This window comes from Amblyomma maculatum, chromosome 4 (assembly GCF_055883805.1).
Source record: "Amblyomma maculatum isolate TAMU_Amacu chromosome 4, ASM5588380v1, whole genome shotgun sequence".
NCBI classification, from domain to species: Eukaryota; Metazoa; Arthropoda; class Arachnida; order Ixodida; family Ixodidae; genus Amblyomma; species Amblyomma maculatum.
This window is the reverse complement of record NC_139347.1, coordinates 118,755,066-118,775,003: the sequence shown is the minus strand read 5'-3', so window position 1 is coordinate 118,775,003 and position 19,938 is coordinate 118,755,066. Positions and strand designations below refer to the sequence as shown.

At 45.8% G+C, this 19,938-nt stretch overlaps 1 protein-coding gene across 1 annotated transcript in view; it reads right to left on the bottom strand.

Annotated features, from left to right (window-relative positions):
* Positions 1-8,223: 8,223 nt before the first annotated feature.
* LOC146192232 (arginine kinase-like) overlaps positions 8,224-19,938 on the bottom strand; it is a 44,800-nt gene continuing 33,085 nt past the window's right edge. The window contains exons 3-5 of the mRNA XM_084602400.1: positions 16,780-17,106; positions 15,255-15,459; positions 8,224-8,369 (exon numbers count right to left, since the gene is read on the bottom strand). Coding sequence (XP_084458526.1) covers positions 8,224-8,369; positions 15,255-15,459; positions 16,780-17,106 — 678 coding nt within the window. The remainder of the gene's footprint in view (positions 8,370-15,254; positions 15,460-16,779; positions 17,107-19,938) is intronic.

Genomic DNA, 19,938 nt, shown 5'->3' with positions numbered 1-19,938 from the left:
TGTACAGCTTATTCCTGTCGGCCTTTTTATGATATAAACCATCATTGCTCTCATCCTCAATCTAGCCATGTCCAATTCCCTTCGTGGAAATATGCCATGCCAGCAAAGGCTAGCGGCAACAGCCCCGGTTTCCGCGCGTGCTTCGAGCTTTCCAGATTTCGCGGCGGGCCTTGGTCCACAATGACTAAAAGTTGCTTAACAAGATCGACTTCACTAAAACGTTTGACAAGGTGTCTCACGAGCTTCTATTCCTCAAATTAAGTAACCTTAACATACTGCCTAATGTACTTGGATGATTGCACTGCTTTCTTTCTAACCGTTCACAATATGTAACGGCAAACAACGTGAACTCATATTCTTTGCCTGCCCGTTCTGGTATGCCTCAGAGATTCGTCCTTGGGCGCCTCTTATTTCTCATCTATATAAATGTCTTACAGGCTAACATTTCTACAATTACCCTTTTTATTTACGACTGCGTTACCTGCCATGAATTAGGGATAATGAATTTTGCTTTCAGTTTGACATTAACAAGACTCTTGATTGGTGTAACAAATGAAATATGAAACTAATATTGATAAGTGCAAGCATGTGCACATTTCTCGCATTTCAATCCCGCCTAATACTTAGCACATGGACAATGTTTTTCTTGGCACTGTGTTATCTTGTAAATACCGTTATATTTACGGTTTTCTAACCTCTCCTGGAAACCTCCCGTTGACTACACCATACATAACGCCAACCGCATGCTTGTGTATCTTCGCAGACATTTCCCTCGTTCATCCAGCTAATTAAAATTATTGATTTAAGTTCAAAATAAGAATGTTCATAATCTGTTTGGAGCCCCGGCATTGATTCACTTGTTTCCGATCAGGAGGCTATGCAGAAGCGCGCTTGTCATTTCATACTTTCTATCACAGAACAAGTAGTCTAACTTCCATGAAATGAAGTTCGTCCCTTCCACTTCTATCTCACCACAAATCGGTAGCGTCATTATGCCTTTTTCATAAAATATATCACAGCAGCTATCTGAAAGATTACTAACGAGACCATCTTGCATATCGACATGCACTAATCGCCGCCATAAAATTGGGGTCTCATCTTGTCACACACGACTTCATGATTCAGTCATACCCAGAACATGTCAGCTGGAATCACCTTCCCCACAATATTGTCTGTATATCGATTATAGCGCATTTAGCAAAGCTATTGTTTCCATTTGAAGGTTTTTATGCTTGTAACAACGTGAATATTTGCATTTTACTCTCTACAAATGTGCTGTAATTATCCCCGCTGTATTTTGAACAAATTTCTCATCTTTATGTGAGGTTAGCTCTATATACTTCTATTTTGTCTCTGTCATATCTATGCATTCTGTGTTTTATGTATCCCCACGCCCCTCTGTAATGCTCTCTGGCCCTGAGGGTAAAATAAATAAAGGCCAACTAAGCCGCCCGTGGAAAGATGATAATCAAGAATACAAACCACTTGCCAGAACGTACCTGAAATCGACGCGGAAGGGACTGTAGGCATACTGGGACCGCTCTGAGCCTTCTTACGAACGAATGTTGTAATTAGCGTTGGCTACGGTCACGAGTCAACCATGAACCCAGACATTGGTCGCAGAGCGACGTAATAACAAACAGCAGTTGGCAAGACTACACGTCGACGGGCAGAGATGCGCCACGTGCGATGGATGTGTAACACGCATGTGTGACTCCTCCCAGCGGATACCAAGGGCGGCCAGAGTTTCAAGGCTGCCAGTCGAAGCTACGCCGCTTATGAAGATAAGTGCTGTCCTTTATAAGTCCTTTGTGTTCAGCTTTCGTTTCGGAAAGGTAAATAATAGCAAGCTTACTAGTTGTGGCCTTCGAGCGAAGCTGATAAAAATGCTAATATTTTCAGTACAATTCTTGCAGACAAGTCAGGCAGACTTCGCTGCTGCAGTTTTTAAGCCCCGAAAAATGACTCACATAGCATATGCTGCTGCGAAGAAGGCGGCAGCCGATAGATATGAGCCCAGATAGCAGAACACCTTACTTTGTCCTATATATATATATATATATATATATATATATATATATATGTCCCACAACCTTCCTGATTATTTTTTTTTTATTCTAACAACAGTTTAGAACGCTGGACCGTCCTACTTCAGGGTAGAATTCTACCCTGAAGGACTGTCCACCGTTCTAAACTGTTGTTAGAATAAAATAAATAATAGGGAAAGTTGTGTGACATCCTGTATGAATTTCCCTGGCCCATTAGTCGCAAGCTCTACACCTAGGTATATATTATATATATATATATATATATATATATATATATATATATATATATATATATATATATATATATATTGTAGTGTGGTAATCTTCATCGATATAACCACTGACATGCGTCGCGTGCTGCCGCTCTCAAGGACGAAGAAGTTGTTCGCTGCCTTGCTCTTTCGCCACGCCTGACGCTTCGCTGCGAGTCTCCCCTGAGCGGCTGGAATCATCTGGGTTCACCGAATAAACACACCCCTACAATTGGTGCAGGTGCTGCTGGGTACGTTCCCGTCCACCCTGGAACTAAGAAGCCGCACGTTACCCTCTGCTTCCAGCATGCCGGACGACACTGCCACGACATCGTCGCCCCTCCCAACCACCGTGCTGTGTTCTGGAGCTCTACGGCAGCGTGATCCGTGCTTCTTCAGTGGCACAGCCGACCAGGACGTCGACGATTGGTTGGCGGCATATGAGCGCGTCAGTAGCTACAACAGATGGGACGACGCTATCAAGCTAAGCAATGTAATCTTTTATCTGACTGACGTGGCGAACCTCTGGTTTCGCAACCATGAGGCAGACCTGCCATCTTGGTCTGCATTTAAAAAGAATTTTGCAGAAGTGTTCGGCCGCCCTGCAGTTCGCAAGCTCCGGGCAGAACAACGCTTGCGTGAGCGCACTCAGCAAGTCGATGAGTCGTTCACTAGTTATATAGAGGACATCGTGGACCTATGCAAGCGTGTCGATCCGCTAATGACTGAAGCGGATAAGATCGAGAACATCATGAAAGGCATCTCTGACGACGCGTGCCAAATGCTCTGGGTAAAAAATCCTGCCACGGTGAGTGACGTGATCAAGCTTTGCCAGAGCTACGACGTGCTTCGTAAGAAGCGCGCTTCTACCCGGCGGTCCGGTGTTAGAGACGACGCCATCTCTACACTTGCGCTGGGCGGTTCTACCCCATCAGAGGACAGCCCTTTACTTCAGCAAATCAAAGCCTTCGTTCGAGAAGAGGTCGCCCGCCAGCTATCGCTGGTCCCTCAGTTACAGGATAGTGGCCGCCTTGTTCCTGACATGGCTCCGTCTTTGGCCCCTACCATACGGCGTGCCGTTCAAGATCACATCGCTGACGTCCTTCCTCCCAGCTCCATGCTCCCGCCCAGCCCTGTGCTGCCGCCCAGCCCCGTGCCAGCGCAAGTAACGGCACCACTGACTTACGCCCAAGTTGCGGCCAGGCCGCTCATGCCATCAGCATCTCTTTCCTACCAGGCCGCTCCTTCCAACCTTCCTTCGCCTTTGCCTGGGTCTGCATTCCATGTCCCTATTCCAATGGTACGTCAACGCCCTACGAACCCTTGGCGTACCGCGGACAACCGACCAATCTGCTACTCTTGCGGGCTGCCGGGCCATGTCGCACGCCTTTGCCGCCAACGCCTTCCACCTTCTCGACCTGAACTATGGAACTACTCCTACAATACAGACCAGCCCTCGCCGAGAAATCCGCCCAGTTCCGAATTTGTATCTCGTGACAATCAAACGTACACAACTCGCCGATCACCTTCCCCTCGTCGCCGTTCCCCGTCCCCACTCCGACGTTCTACCGGCACCGTTGAGGGAAACTAACAGTCGCAGTTGCCGGGGCAAGAACTGCGCTTGGTTCGAACTCTTCAAGTCCTCGGTGTTCTCCCACTAACGTAATTCAAGTGTTTGTCGACGGCGTCGCAGTACTCGCTCTAGTCGACACGGGCGCTGCCGTATCAGTCATCAGTGAAGCTCTTTGCCGTCGTCTTCGTAAGGTGACCACCGCACTTTCCGACTTTTCGCTTCGCACCGCCTCATCACAGCGCATTCATCCCTCAGCGGCGTGCACGGCCTGTGTTCTCATCGAAGACGTCTTATACACCATCGAGTTTATTGTACTGTCTCGCTGCTCACACGACATCATCCTGGGCTACGATTTCCTTTCCACTCATCATGCCGTTATTGACTGCGCCCGCGCGGAAGTTTCCTTTTTACCTCTTTGTGATACCGTCTTGTGTGACGTCCCTACCCGGCCTGCAAAACTCCTCGTCGCCAGTGACACAGACATTCCTCCATTTTCTGCTGCCCTCGTTCCACTCTCCTGTGAAAGCGTTATTAGTTCTACTGTCTTCTTCACACCTTCCGACGCCGCTTCACGCCATCCCTGCCTCCTGCTTCCATTTGCGGTCCTCAAGTTCGAAGATGGCCTTAGTGCAATGTACGTCTCAAATCCATTTTCGTGCCCGTCCGTCCTGCTACGCGGCGAGTGTCTCGGTCGTATTGAAGAACTTGATCCCGCGCTTGTAAATACTCTTCCTGCAACGCCTACTTCATTAGACGTTAATGTGCTCAGCTCTTGCGATACAGCGACCGCTTCGACACCACCCGATGTTCTTCAACAAGCTATTGACGCAGATCTCCCACCCGCACAACGCGATCAACTCGCTGCTCTTCTACAGAACTTCACTTCTGCCTTCGACCTTCCTCACACTGCTCTGGGTCGCACGTCTGTCGTTACGCACGCAATCGACACTGGTACAAACGCACCTTTACGACAGCGTCCTTATCGCGTGTCGGCCTCTGAGCGCCAAGTCACTGCTGACAACGTGGACGACATGCTTCGCCGGGGCGTCATACAGCCATCTAACAGTCCATGGGCTTCTCCGGTTGTTTTGGTCACCAAGAAAGATGGTTCCATCCGGTTTTGCGTCGATTACCGTAGGCTTAACAAAATCACGCGCAAAGATGTCTATCCTTTGCCGCGAATCGACGACGCCTTGGACTGTTTACAGGGAGCCGAGTATTTCTCCTCTTTGGATTTGCGCTCCGGCTACTGGCAGGTACCGATGGCTGATAATGACCGCTCGAAAACTGCCTTTATAACACCGGATGGATTATACGAGTTCAACGTTATGCCCTTTGGCCTCTGCAATGCCCCGGCTACTTTCGAGCGCCTGATGGACACTGTTCTTCGTGGACTCAAGTGGCAGACCTGTCTTTGTTATCTGGACGACATCGTAGTTTTTTCTGCCGACTTTTCTTCTCACCTTCTCCGCCTAAAGGATGTCCTCACGTGTCTCGCCGGCGCTGGGCTTCAGTTGAATTTGAAGAAGTGCCACTTTGCCGCTCGAAAACTCACAATTTTAGGCCACGTAGTTTCTAAGGACGGCATTCTTCCCGACCCCACCAAACTTCGCGCAGTTGCAGAGTTCCCGAAGCCAACCTCCCTGAAGCAGCTTCGGAGCTTTATCGGCCTCTGCTCCTACTTTCGACGTTTCATCTTGAACTTCGCCTCTATCATCGCTCCTCTGACCCAGCTCCTTGCCGGCAGCTCCGACCTTTCCGCCTGGACTCCAGCCTGCGATAAAGCCTTCGACACTTTACGCCGCCTTTTGGTTTCGCCGCCCATTCTACGCCACTTTGATCCGGCTGCGCCTACGGAGATCCACACTGATGCCAGCGGTATTGGGCTTGGTGCCGTCCTTACCCAACGCAAGCCTGGTTACAGCGAGTATGTTGTGGCATACGCCAGCCGAACATTGACAAAGGCAGAATCTAATTATTCAGTCACAGAAAGGGAATGTTTGGCCATTATTTGGGCTATCGGAAAATTTCGTCCTTATGTGTATGGTCGACCGTTTTACGTTGTGACCGATCACCACGCTTTGTGCTGGCTTGCCTCTCTGAAAGACCCATCCGGTCGCCTTGCTCGCTGGGCTCTTCGTCTCCAGGAGTTTGACATTCATGTCATTTATCGATCAGGCCTGAAGCATACGGACGCGGATGCTCTTTCCCGCTCGCCATTGCCTAGAGATAATTCGTCTGACCACGTCTGTGCCTACGATTTGTCGACTCTTACAACTATCGACATGGCTACCGAGCAGCGGAATGACCCCTGGATCAATGCACTTTTGAATTTTCTCTCAAGTCCTACTCCCGGTCATTCATCCAAAGCGCTCGTCCGCCAAGCCCACCACTTCTCCATTCGTGACGGTCTTCTCTATCGCCGCAATTATTTGCTTGATGGACGGAAGTGGCTTCTAGTCATCCCGCGTCATCTCCGCGCCGACATTTGTGCTGCGTACCATGGTGACCCACAATGTGCTCACGGTGGCGTATTGAAAACCTACACGCGCCTACGTCTGCGATTTTACTGGCGTGGAATGTACCGCTTCGTAAGACATTTCGTGCGCGCTTGCGAATCTTGTCAACGCCGAAAAACTCATCAGAAGTCCTCTGTTTCGTTGCAGCCGTTACCCTGCCCTGCTCGTCCGTTTGACCGCGTTGGCATAGATCTCTATGGCCCTCTTCCGACTACTCCTGCTGGAAACCGGTGGATTATTGTGGCAGTAGACCATCTGACTCGCTACACTGAAACATCACCGTTACCCTCTGCCTCTGCAAGAGACGTTGCTTTGTTCATTCTCAACAACTTGATTCTTCGCCACGGGACTCCGAAGGAACTGCTCAGTGACCGCGGACGTGTTTTCTTGTGCGACGCTCTCGAGGCCCTACTGAAAGAATGTCGCATCATTCATCGCACCGCTACTTCTTACCACCCTCAGACGAATGGCCTGACAGAACGCTTCAACCGTACTCTGAGTGACATGCTGGCCATGTACGTCAACGACGCTCATTCCAACTGGGACCACGTTCTTCCCTTCGTAACCTACGCGTACAACACTGCGATACAGACCACCACTGGATTCTCTCCCTTTTTTCTTCTTTACGGGCGCGAGCCAACCTGCACAATGGACGCGCTTTTTCCCTACCGCCCTGATGTTTCTGAATCGACGCCACTCTCGGACGCCGCCCAGTATGCAGAAGAATGCCGTCAGCTCGCTCGTTCGCTCACAAAGGAAAATCAGTGGCAACAAAAACACCATCGTGACACTGGTGAGGCGCCTTCATATGCGCCCAACTCCCTGGTGTGGCTCTGGGTTCCTGCCACAACCGCCGGCCTGTCAAAGGAGCTTCTTGCTCGGTATCACGGTCCATACCGAGTCCTTCAAAAAACATCTCCTGTGAACTACGTAGTTGAGCCCGTTACGCCATCTGCGGACTTGCGTCGCCGTGGACGCGAAATAGTTCATGTGGACCGAATCAAGCCCTACTACGATCCGTCTGTCCTTTCGGCACCATGAGTCGCCAGGATGGCTCCTTCTCTGCCCGGGGGGAAACTGTAGTGTGGTAATCTTCATCGATATAACCACTGACATGCGTCGCGTGCTGCCGCTCTCAAGGACGAAGAAGTTGTTCGCTGCCTTGCTCTTTCGCCACGCAAGACGCTTCGCTGCGAGTCTCCCCTGAGCGGCTGGAATCATCTGGGTTCACCGAATAAACACACCCCTACAATATATATATATATATATATATATATATATATATATATATATATATATATATAGGTCGAAGCCCCGTTTCGAAGCTTTAACGTTAGCTCGCAATTCAGTGCTTTCTGAAAGGTACAGTCAGGGACAAAAGTTTTCGGGACGCGTATTTGTGGAAAAACATTTATTTCTTCGTTGCCTCGCTAGTTTGCATGTGCATTTTTTTTTCTCTGAATGGGGCGCGCATGTCCCCTCGTGACCAAGTAATTTCATTCTCCATATTTACGCGACCGAGCAGAAATAAATATTTTCCCCTGAACTCGCGTCCCGTAAACTTTTGTCCTTGACTGTACATGCGTACAGAGTGATCATGCATGATTCACTATCGCAATCTGGTGAAACGTCCCCAAGTATTTTGTGCAATTTTGCGCACGAGAGTCCTGCCGCAGTCAGGCGGTGCCGTTATAGCTCCTAGAATATACTATAGTATCATGCAGAATTGGGCGCTGGGACTGCATTAGGGTAGTGGAGAACTCAACTTTACTTCCAAGTACAGAAAACAGAAAAAGTGTTGTCTACGCAGGGCAGACGGGTCGCTCTTCTGGCTACTGCATCTCCTTTTCGAGCTTAATGAGCTCCAGGATACCGTCCTGCATCTCTTTGACGGCTTGGTACTCTGTGAGGCCCATGCGTCGCTTGTTGGAGATGTCGTAGACGCCGCCTTCGCTCTCCGTGTGCTCGCCACGGGTACCTGTAGGAGCGTGTAAGGGGAATTTTATACTCACATCAAAGCTGCATACAGAGCCGAGTTGGCCTATATAGGAGATAATTGCTTTCTCACAGTAAATGCTGCGTCAAAACCATGCTGCACACGATGTTTTTCTGGGAATGTAAAACTGCTTTAGCGATTGAGATTTCAGCTGCACGCAGACATGAAACTCAAACAGAAAAGAACAGCTGAGATCAGTTATGTCCCAAAAAAAAAAAGGAATTTTCAGACTCGACCACCGGCAGCTGCGTTTCGATAGTGGCGAAACGGAAAGGCATCCGTGTGCTGTGCGATATCAGTGCACGTTAAATATCCCCAAGGGGTCGAAATTACTCCGAAGCCCTCCACTACGGCTCCTGTTTCTTTCTTACCACTATCACTCTCACCTTCCTCCCTTCCCCTACGGCGCGGCTCAGGTGTCCACAAAAAACAGGTGTGAGAGATACTACGCCCCTCCCTTCCTGTGAACTCTATTATTATTATTATTATTATTATTATTATTATTATTATTATTATTATTATTATTATTATTATTATTATTATTATTATTATTATTATTATTATTATTATTATTATTATTATTATTATTATTATTATTATTATTATTATTATTATTATTATTATTATTATTATTATTATTATTCAAGGATACAGCTCGCACATGCTGACGTGACAACTGCGAAGCGGCATCGCTATCCTTGTGAAAGAAAAATATACGTCGTTGACATTTTTTTCACCTATGCGGAATGCCTAGCTATTGAAGTCGGTCACGAGTTGGGCTATTTGCCATTACTAGCTTGCTATCGCCCTCCGGCAGACAGTGCATATGGCTTATTAATAGAGCTAGAAGAAGTACTTCAGCATTTTATATCTGTCGGTGAAATATGTCTAGTAGGTGACATGAACATAAATATTTTATGTCCAGCGAATGGAACAGTTGCTGACTTCTTGACTCTGATGTCTTTCCAACCCGAGAAGGATGGTAAGAGATTGCTTAGTGCTATCCTGCATTGATCATATAACCGTCCGGGCTCCTACTTATTCCTGGTCATCGTGTGTCATCGTGTGTCATTGCACAATGCTTGGCTAACGGCTACTTTGTGGCTTATCGTTTATCGTCGTTCATTGTAACTCCTGCGTTATCAGGTATGAGAAATGATCCAAGAGGAAGTCCTCTGAAGGTTACTTTGGTTGACAAAATGAGGGTAAGTACATTAGCTGATGGTTTTGATTGGTGAGAGCTTTCCATGTCGAATTGGGCGCAAGAAGCAATGCGTTGTGTGGAAAATTAAAAGAATTTAAAAAAGTGTCATTGAGGACGGTTACCAAACTACGATGAAAGGACTATAACTGGCTTAATGGCGATATTATGAGAGCAATAGCTGCCAAGAACACTTTCAAAATGCTGCAAACGCTTGCCCAAAAATATTGCATTACGTGCACAATATAGACCGTCAAGGTACAAGGTTGTCGCTCTAATTAGACTTGCAAAAAAGGCAAACATTTCCAGCATCGTTTTAGTCAATGCACGAAAAACTCAGCGAAAACGCGGTCACTAGTCAGCCCACTTCGGGGTAGATGCGTAGGTAACCCGCCGATAACAGGCTTCTTCCTGGAAAGCCCTGCAGCTGTGGCAGATGGAGTTAATCACATCTTTGCACGCACCTCAGAAAACACTTCGTCAAAGAAACAATAGCTCGTCCGTTGAAAGAAACTATCTACCTCCGCCTACCTCCCTAGGTTATCAAATTGGCCGATTTGAGCAGAATTATCTTTAGCTTCCATCGGAACGAACTACCTGTTATAGATGGCTTATCAGTCTGTCTTTGTAATTACAAAGAAACTTTGCTGTGCTGTCAGGCCTACTTTTTATCCATAATAAACGGCTCTTTAGATAGCCCTTGCATGCGAAAAAATTGAAAACTGCATTTGTGCAACCTTTGCATAGAGGAGGACAAAGGGATAGAATGAAAAACATTAAGCCAATTTAAATTCTGTGGATAATATTTCAAATAATGAAAAAGCTACTCGCAGAATGTATGAATTCCTTCATAAAAAAGTTTTCCATTTTGTCTCCCTGTCAATAGGGTTTTGTTTCGGGAAAGATTACTATTTTATTTTTGGAAGACTTTGCAGACATACTGTACACAGCAATTGATAACCTGTTCAGCGTAGCTGTGTTTCTCCACGCTAATAAAGCCTTTGATACAGTTATTAAATACATTACAGCGTTTAGATTTCCGTGGTTCATTTCATGACGTCTTAACAAACTGTCTTTCCGACTGATCACAAATAGTGTCCTTAAAGAATGTTTCAGCAACAGAGTGCCCATACGCACTAATGTTCAGCAAGGTTCGGTTTTGTCTCCGCTGCTTTTAAACGTATTTGTCAATGATTTTGCTAGCACTGTATCCAATCGCAGGGTCTTTCAATACGCTGAGACAATATTCTCCTTTCTAGCCATTTATGCTTATGACACCGCAATCACAAAGTTGCAAAATGACGTCTATAAAACAATGGAATGGTTTGCAATGAATTCGCTTAAAGTGAACTAAACTGATCTGCTTTAGGAAGCTTTTGAAGACCCCGGTGATTGACTCCAGTTTTTCTCAATAGCAATCGCTGTTCCCCCTGTTGTAGCTCTCCAGTAAAACACGTCCCCTCAATACAATGCATAGGTGTGTTCTATGAATCGAGCTAGTCTTGGGAGAATCATTTGGGGCATGTCTGTAGTCTAACTAGGAGTGTTGCTTGCTTGCTTGCTTGCTTGCTTGCTTGCCTTATTACTGTAGACGCATAGTTCTCTTCCCAGTGAAAAAAAAATGGTTGTGCATGCACTTGTATTACGCTATACTTCGTTATGGCATTACACTATTTGCTTTTTGTCCGCGTCTTTGGCGTAACCGCGTTGATTCGCCAAGTATGTAGCGTATAATTCGTCACTGGTCTCGTCGAACATTTTTAAAGAGCTTGGTTTTCCTCATTTTTATGAGCTGCGGTATGCCGACTCACAGTGCGAAAGAGAAAGCGGCGGCAGTGTTGTGTCCGATTTAGAGATGGCGCCACCGACACTTTTCAGCGAGAAAATGGTGTTTATGGGTTTGAGATCGTAGATCTCAGCGTAGATTCTTTTGCATGATGCACTGCGCAATCAAGTAGGTATCGTTGTAATATTTTTATATTTTCCACCACGATATAGAAGTTACTGCAGTACGCAGCTCTCAGTACAGTTTCACTGCAAACGAGCCATCGGTTGAAGCGGGAAAAGTATTGAAATTCCCCACAATGGATACTGTACGTGCACTCCTTGAAAAATCTGCAGGAAAAGTGAAGGAGATTTTACTATCATGGTTCCGTGTCCAACCACATGTCGACACAGCCAAAGTCGCTCTCACCGAAACCCCTGGGGTTCTACTGCGTAGAAGCAATGTCAGTAAATTTTGGAAAGGGTATATTCTAAGATCTACACCGATAAATATGCATAATGGCTTTGGAAGTTAATTTCTTACTCCATGAATAACACAGGCCGTATAATGTATAGCGTCTGAGAAGAAATAGTGCCTTAAAACTGGCTTAAATGAAGTTGCGGAGTTTTATCCTGGGTAAGCCTAAATATCTGAGCGTAAACTTTGTTAAGCCTCACTATACATCAGCCCGACGCCAGTGCCGAAGCGCTGACGCACATTTACCTGCATGCACGTCATCTGTGGCGAGATGAAGCAGCTAATACCGACCTAGTCACGTGGTTAGTGCACATTAAAGAACCCCGGGTGGTAGAAATTTCCGGAGCCCTCCAATAGAGTGCCACTCGGCTCAAGGGGAAGCGCGTAAGTGATTGGGATTGAGACCTGGTGGTAACAGTTACCAGAGCTCTCCGCTATGGCGTCTCGCAACTCAAGATCAAACGCACTTGCAAAGAGGTCTAAATTTCCGAAGCCCTCACTACAGCGTCTCTCGGCTCAAACGCGGAAATGAATGGCCTTGAACCCAGTTGGTCGAAATTTTCGCAGCCCTCCACTAAGGCATTTGTCGGCTGATGATCAGACACACAAGTGAACCAACTTGAACGTTGCTATGGAAATGTAATGTAAATTGGTTTTTGGGGAAAGGAAAAGCTCATTTACTGTCACACATCTTTGTGGAGAGCTGAACCGCGCAGTAAAGCGAGGCAGCTGGGCTTAAAAGAACAGAGAGAGAGAGAGAGAAAGGGAGTTACCGTATTTGAGGCCTCCGCAGTAATTTTAACATGTAGTGATATCGCACAGCTCTCTGCGACATTTGCATTTCGCCTCCGTCGAAATGCGGCCGCCGCGGTCAGGTTCGATAGATAGATAGACTAAACTAAACTTTATTATCCAACGGATAAATTGATCCAACCACCCCCCGACACGCAGGACAGGGGTCGGGTGCCGCCGCCTCAGATGCAGGCTGGGAGGTCTTAGGTGCCAGCAGCCTCTACAGTCAGTTGGACGAGCAGGAGCAGCTTGGTCAGGTTTGAACCCAAGAACTGTGGCTACTGATCCACAGCTTCAAATTTTAGTAGCCCTTCTCTATTGTGTGTGTCGACCCAAGGTAAAGAGCGCAAGTGCATGGCCTTGAACTCAGGTCGTCAAAATCTTCTGTTCAGGGTCGAATTTGCAGCGACGCATCACTCTGGGACTTGCAGTGCGAAGAGTAGCGCTACCGCTCTAAAATGCAACCACTAGATTTAGGCTCAGAATGCAGCCAGAATTACGGCACTTTTAATTTTAAAACATCCATCCCACATTCGTCTTCCTCCAAGACTTAGCCAGCACAAATACGTTTCTCGGCTGCTTGGACTATACCCACGCCTAGCATGAGGCCATGTCAGCAAGCGAAGCCAGGCGATGACGTACCCAATGGTTACGGAAAGAATGTCATGACCCGTGATAACTTCAGCGTCAATCCAAGTAGCCAAACAATTAAAGTGGTACAATGCAGAGCGCCGCAAATATATACTTGTTTAGCTGGTTCTCTTCAATCCAAGAATGACTCTAACACATGGGAAGCTTTCAGTAGCACCCGTGTCTATGCTAAAACTATCGGACACCATCTTTTAACGCATTTTAACCCTGTAATACCAGCCTAGTAATGCAAAATGCAGTGTCCCGGACAACGTACAATTTGTCAGAATCGCTGAGCATTGTCGCGCTGACCGAGCTGACTATAAGGTATACTCTAACCGAGCCCCTAACACATCTAGAAATACTACCCCTCCTCTTAAAAGAAGGAGCAGTTGTTTGTTTAGTATGTGAAGTGCTTTTTGCAGTGAAAAATTTGGCCGACGCACCTGCATCAATGTGGGACTGGAAATCAGTTAGCTGCTTTCCTTTCACATCCTGGTATTCCAACGAGTGCGCTGGAGGTTCTATCCTTACCATCTAAAACTAAAACTTTATTCTTCATTCTTCTTTATTTGTTCCTTTTTTTTATGTTCTCTAAAATTCTCCCTCTCAATTTTTTTTTTCACTGTCTGGCCTAACTAACCATATCAACTAGTTTATTTCTAGCTGATCAAAATATTTCATGAAGTGGGAATATCACATCGGCTGGAATGTGCCATATGAAGTTTACTCACACAGCCTCTGTTACCGTATACTATCGCGCGCAACCGTACATCTTCCCTCACCACAGTTCCTTCGTTGCTAAGGAAGGTAAGGGCGAGACCATTGTTCAAGACAACCAGCGGGAAAGCTCACCTTATCGCCTCTTTTTTTTTTTTACCAGATCACCATATTCAAGCGTTTTCCTGGTGTGAGTACCTTTGCCGGCAACTTTTTATGCTGGTGCTGCAGGGTGTCGACTCGAATGCAGTCAGAAGTTTACCATTTATGCTGCTGCCCAGACCAGCTTAGGCCTGGGCCCATCATAGGATATAGTAGACCGAGGCTGGGTTATCTAAAGCAAATATTTGGGGACCTATATTGAACCCGGGCAGGGGTTACTGGCTTCACGTCTCGGGCTCGATTTCAAATAAGGCCCCAACTACAGTTACTGGGAGGCATCGGAACGCACTCAGAAGTTCACGAGGCCGTCTCGAGGCGCGTTACACTTCTCGAGGGCGTTCTGAGTCCACTGCCTTCTATATTTTTTAATTCGAATGCACTAAGTGGCAGAACATACAATCGTCATAACCACCATGTACTGTACATAGCTTTGTTCGATGCTTGATACAGGCCTCTCACGTCCCCAATTACATAGGTCCGCCACCAACTGCAGCCCGCGCATACCTGTAATTTTTCTTTTCTTCCCCTCCGGCCTGATCATCTGGCTCTGTTGACTGCATTCGTCTTCGTCTTGATATCTACTAAATAATACGAATAAACAATTCAGACTCGTTCCTACTACTAGCAAAAACGCCCGAGTCGATTCCGTACTCCTAATTTGCTCTACAATACTATTGAACCACATGGTGTCCATCAATACGCGCTTGACTTCCACTGTGTGTTACAGAACACCTACAGTTTTTCTGTTAGCATATTAGCTTTTAGGCATTTTTATAACTCGACGAGAGAGGCCATGCAACAGTGCTCATTATCATCGACCTCTACAGGAGAACGACCGCTGCTTTATCCTTCCAACTCTTGTGAATAGCAGCGGGATGCTGTCAGGAAAAAACAATGTTGGACATGTGATTTTCCGTAGGTGTAAATGCGCGAACAGTAGACATGCCAACCGCTATGTGGCTGTTTGGAGGAAGCAGACATAGTGTCAATCTAATGAACCTACAAGTATGTGCAAGCGTGGGACATGGCGCCCTTCCCGATTGCATGAATGCCAGTGCGTATACGTGAACATTTTGCGAGACGAAGTGAACGCTAGCAGCACGAAGACAAGACTGCAGACCTCGAACTTGCAAGTTGTACTTGGCCGCAGTAGAGTCGAGCACGGATTTGTCAGAGGCCAGCTTGGGCAGCTTGATGTGCACACTGGCTCGGATGGTGGTACCCAGGTTGGTAGGGCAGAAGGTTAGGTAGCCCAGGCGGCTGTCCCGTGAAAAACGTAGCTTCTTCCCAATAATCTGCACACCTCGGACCATGCGCCCGTACACCTGCAAAGTGCGTGGTCGGCTTGTTTTTGCTATATTAGGACACCTAGACTAAGGCCAAGATGAACGAAACGTGTTGCCAGCATGCGCACTCACATTTCTTTTGAGCGGCTTTTTTTGTGCGTAAACTGCAGGGAATTAACTTTTGCTAAAAAATTTAGTCATTCACCATTGCAGAGGTAGTGTCACACGGCGATGACAAGGCCGTAAACAGTAAAACAGAAGATTGACTTGCGCCTGCAAAAGAACTAAACAACTCGGCGGCGGCGATAGCAACAAACGTGCTATCTGGTCGTCTAACAGAGAATGCCCGTCTCACGCGTCAACGCTCAGTTTAAAGGCGGCGAAGGAACATCTAGATAAAGAACTAAACCATGACTAGCATAACCTTGAACATTGCAGAAACACACGCGAGTGGCCGTAATCTTCTAGATACATTTCGACACATCTTGCGTGACAAAAAAAAAAATGATAAAGCAGCCTCTCACGACAACGAGCATGAACAAACAAAGAATACAGAATCGGTACGTGCGCTATGTTCACAGTAATAAGGTTGCATGCCAGCCGCTGTCGAAAAACAACAGATAAAGGTTTGAATCGTTCGCGGCATCCTTGGTACGCATCATGTAACTCCTTGGCGTCCTGTGGAGACTACCAAAGTGAGCCCAAATCCTCTTCAATGCGTTAACAGCCGAGGAGCGATTGCGGCTCCATACGTACCCATTGCTTGAAAGTAAATATTTTCAGACGACGCGTACCTAATCGCAGAGAAAAGAAAAGCTACACCGCGTCGACCATATACGCAGCACAAACCGTTTTGCGTTGAAACCATGTCCTCTAATTGATCAGCACATGAGCGCGTGCGGAAGGGTACATGTAGGCGGTTTATACTGAATTATGTTATTGTTTTACTGCGATGTAAGCATCTGCGGCGGGCGCGCTTCGGCGATGCGTCTTTTGTGAACAGAACATCACAGAACCACGTGTATACATGTCTTTGAATTCTGAACCAGGTGATGGATACCCAGCACCTTATATCAGTTTCATACATTAAGCCCACGGCTGATTATTCCCAGGATCGGCCACGTTTCTTAGGTGTAAACCGTTAGAAAAGAGTTCGTAGAGATGGAAAAGATAAAAGTTAATTTGGATGCCCAACAAAAACCACCTCGCCATCACCGCTGTAGTATTCGAGAATGGTCAAAATATCATTTCTGCAATAAGACCTGCATTTAATATTCATCTCTAGTCTTCAAGCTTTTGCCAAAATGACCTAGTTCGTCGCTGATAAAACTACAAGTAGTAAGCATGTTTCCTACGTACCTCTTTCAGGTCTCCGCCGTTCTGCATGGAGATGATCCGCAGGTGGTCCTCCTCGTTGACCCATACCAGAAAGGTCTTAGCGTTGTTATGGAAGATGCCGCGACCGGTGGGCCAGTAGCGGCACGCGTTGGCCGCCTGCAGGAAGCGGTCGCCCTCTTTGAAGAGAAAGTGGTCGTCAATGAGCTGCTGCTGCACTTCCTTGCTCATGCCGGTGAGTGGGTAGTAGGTGCCCTGGTGCTCCCCGTCCAGAGAATTCAGCACTGTAACAACCTTGCCTTCCATCTCCTTGTACTGGGCCTCCGTCAGACACGGGTTGAACGGGTAGTTCTGAAGAGAGACAAAGCTAAGCCTTAATACTTTGCAATGACTGCAGGCTCGATGACGTCATTCAGCGACACCTCGTGACTAAGAAGCCTAATTTTAGTTGTGTTTGTTTACTTTTGGGTTATATGCACGCATTTGTGGACTTTGTACGATAGCATAACAAATATTCTGGAGAGAGTTGTACAAGTTTCCCTTGCTTTCATAACTATCTGAAAGCGCACTGCTCCATTCACACACAAAAAAACTGCGAGGAATTAATTGGCGGAGCATATCGTCCCTTAGGTACGAGCAGACGACGCGGTGCAAGGTGGCTAGCTGCGGGCTGGGGCTTCATTGAGCGTACCTCAGATTCGTCGTTTGCTTACCAGTTCCTGTCGCATTCATCATGATTAAAGTTGCCACCAAATCAAGACCAAACAAAACTACAAAACCCTGTTTATTCAAAGGAATAGCTCCAGAGAGCACTGTCGAGCAAAAATGTCCTCCGGGAAGAACAGTCGTCGTCGTTGCATGTCGGCAATTAAAACTGTCACGTTCATCTCTGCCCTAAGAACATATTCAAGCGCGCTCGGTTAAAAGGTATTCGGGGCTATCCGCCCTCAGGAGCCATGAAGTAGACCACATTGACCAAGGAATGGGCGTATACGTCAAGTTTGCGCCTCACAGTTTTACAATAGGACAAACGAGTATGCAAACAAGTGTGCAAATATGCCTGTAAAGGGTGCTCCGTTGCAGTGCTACTATGCATGTGGCGGAACAAGCTTATTGACCACATATCAGGAATGTTTTGGCACATTGAGCTGAGACGGCGAGTACTGCCTTTGAATATCCATTTACTGGTACATTGAATCCCTCGGTACTATGTTTATTTGACAAATGTGTGGTTTCAGTTCTCGAAGTGTGTGTTCCGGTCTTCTTGAAGGTACTGTAACGTAGTGGTGGCACTGCTGTTGGCGACAAATGAGGAGGCCTAAAATTCACATTGTGCTCAATGCTCACACGCTATTACTTCCCCAACGATAATAAAACCCATCTGAAGAAAACTATCTTAAGAAGATAAACTAAAACTTAATGTTATAGAAATTACAGAAAAAACAATGCATTGTGATTATATTAATGCACGATATAATGATTTTGCTAATTCACAACAAAGCAAAAAATGGTAAAATAAATAAGAAAATTCTGCTTGTTTCAGTTTGCCGATAAATCAATCTTAACTGCTATAACAGATAAGAGCTACGTTTTTCCGTGGTTGTTGGCACCCATTTAAATCCGCATCTTCCTATTTCGTCGATGTTTGTCCGGTCATTCCAATACCGCAGGGTACAGGTGGAAGGAAGCAGGTGCGGCTAAAATAGGCTACGCTAAAACACTTTCTCACTGCGAGTAGCTTTCAAACTATCGGCGGCGCAAATGTATTAGTTTCACCGGCCACGGCATGAGACTACTAGGGCGCTACCGCAGCCGACGAGCGAGGGCATTTAGATGCAATGTCTCTGGACGTGCCTTGCTTGATGTCGTCGCTATTGCACCTACATTTCTACAAGACGAACCCAGAATACACCACTATCAAATTGCCCTTTCAAAAAATTAGTGTGACACAGGCTTCGCTGTTAAGGGTATAGGATTCGCTTACAGACGATGCTGTCTAACTTTGTTTTTTTTTTCATTTTAATATATTTTATTCCCTTATAGCCAGCCGGGCGATGATGTCAACGGTAAGCTCGGACACCACTGCACGCACCCCAGCGCGCGTTCAGCGGAACGCGCTATTTTCATTCGATGCAACGGGGGGGGGGAGCTCTACCAATAAGGGTGTGACGCAATAGCACTTTACCCATTGAGACAATGTTATCTTTTTTTTTTATTTTACGCTTTAATGTTTTTATATACCGCTAAGCGTCAGCAAGTATTGCCTTTCGATCCTCAATATTTTGACGCAATTGTAACCTAATTTAACTAACAATTCATTTTATATATTTATATTATTTGATCAATTACAAATTTTAAATGTTTTTAATCAGTATTATCAAGCATTGGATTTTAACACTGAGTAATCTGACACCTTTGAATCCCCTTTTTGAAATTTTTTTCATTTTTCCAACTATTTCACTCCAGTCAATTAAAACTCGAAATTTTCTTAGTATCATTACAAATTGTCTTTCTATTCTGAGCATTTGGACACTTTTTAGCCCCTTTTTCTATTCTTTTTTATTATTTGTTTCACACATTCATTATTAGGATTTCATTAACTGGATACCGGCTATCATACATAAACTAGACCCACAAATTACTGGATACAATTTTTACGCAGCCACTGATCATTTCTGACACGCGGCTCACACAACTACTACAACTACTAAGACGACGCCAACGAAGAAGTCGCGCTTAAAATGCGTTAGCCCTTTCATTACTAGAGGGAAAATAGATGTTTTTCATCGATCTCTGACACACTTTTTTGTTGCAAATTATACCAGAGATAAAAAAGGTAAAATACATAGCAGTGATGGAAATAGAATGCCTATACGAAAAACATGTTCTTTAATACAAACACTCAGTGGGAATATTGGAAAAAAAATCCGTGCATCCCAAACAGGTTGGATGGGAATAAAGGATTTAAATTTACAAATAATAATCTTTGAAGAAAATTAAAATAAATTCTTGAACATTTAAAATGATTTCAATTCTTTGTGAAACTTGGCAATAACGTTTTAAAAATGAGCTCAAATGCTGTTTAAGGTGAACATTTTTTCTCATGCTACGTGAAAACAGCTAATATCAGCCTTTCTTTTTATATAACTTTTACTCTCAGAGAAGAAGAAAAAATTAAACGTA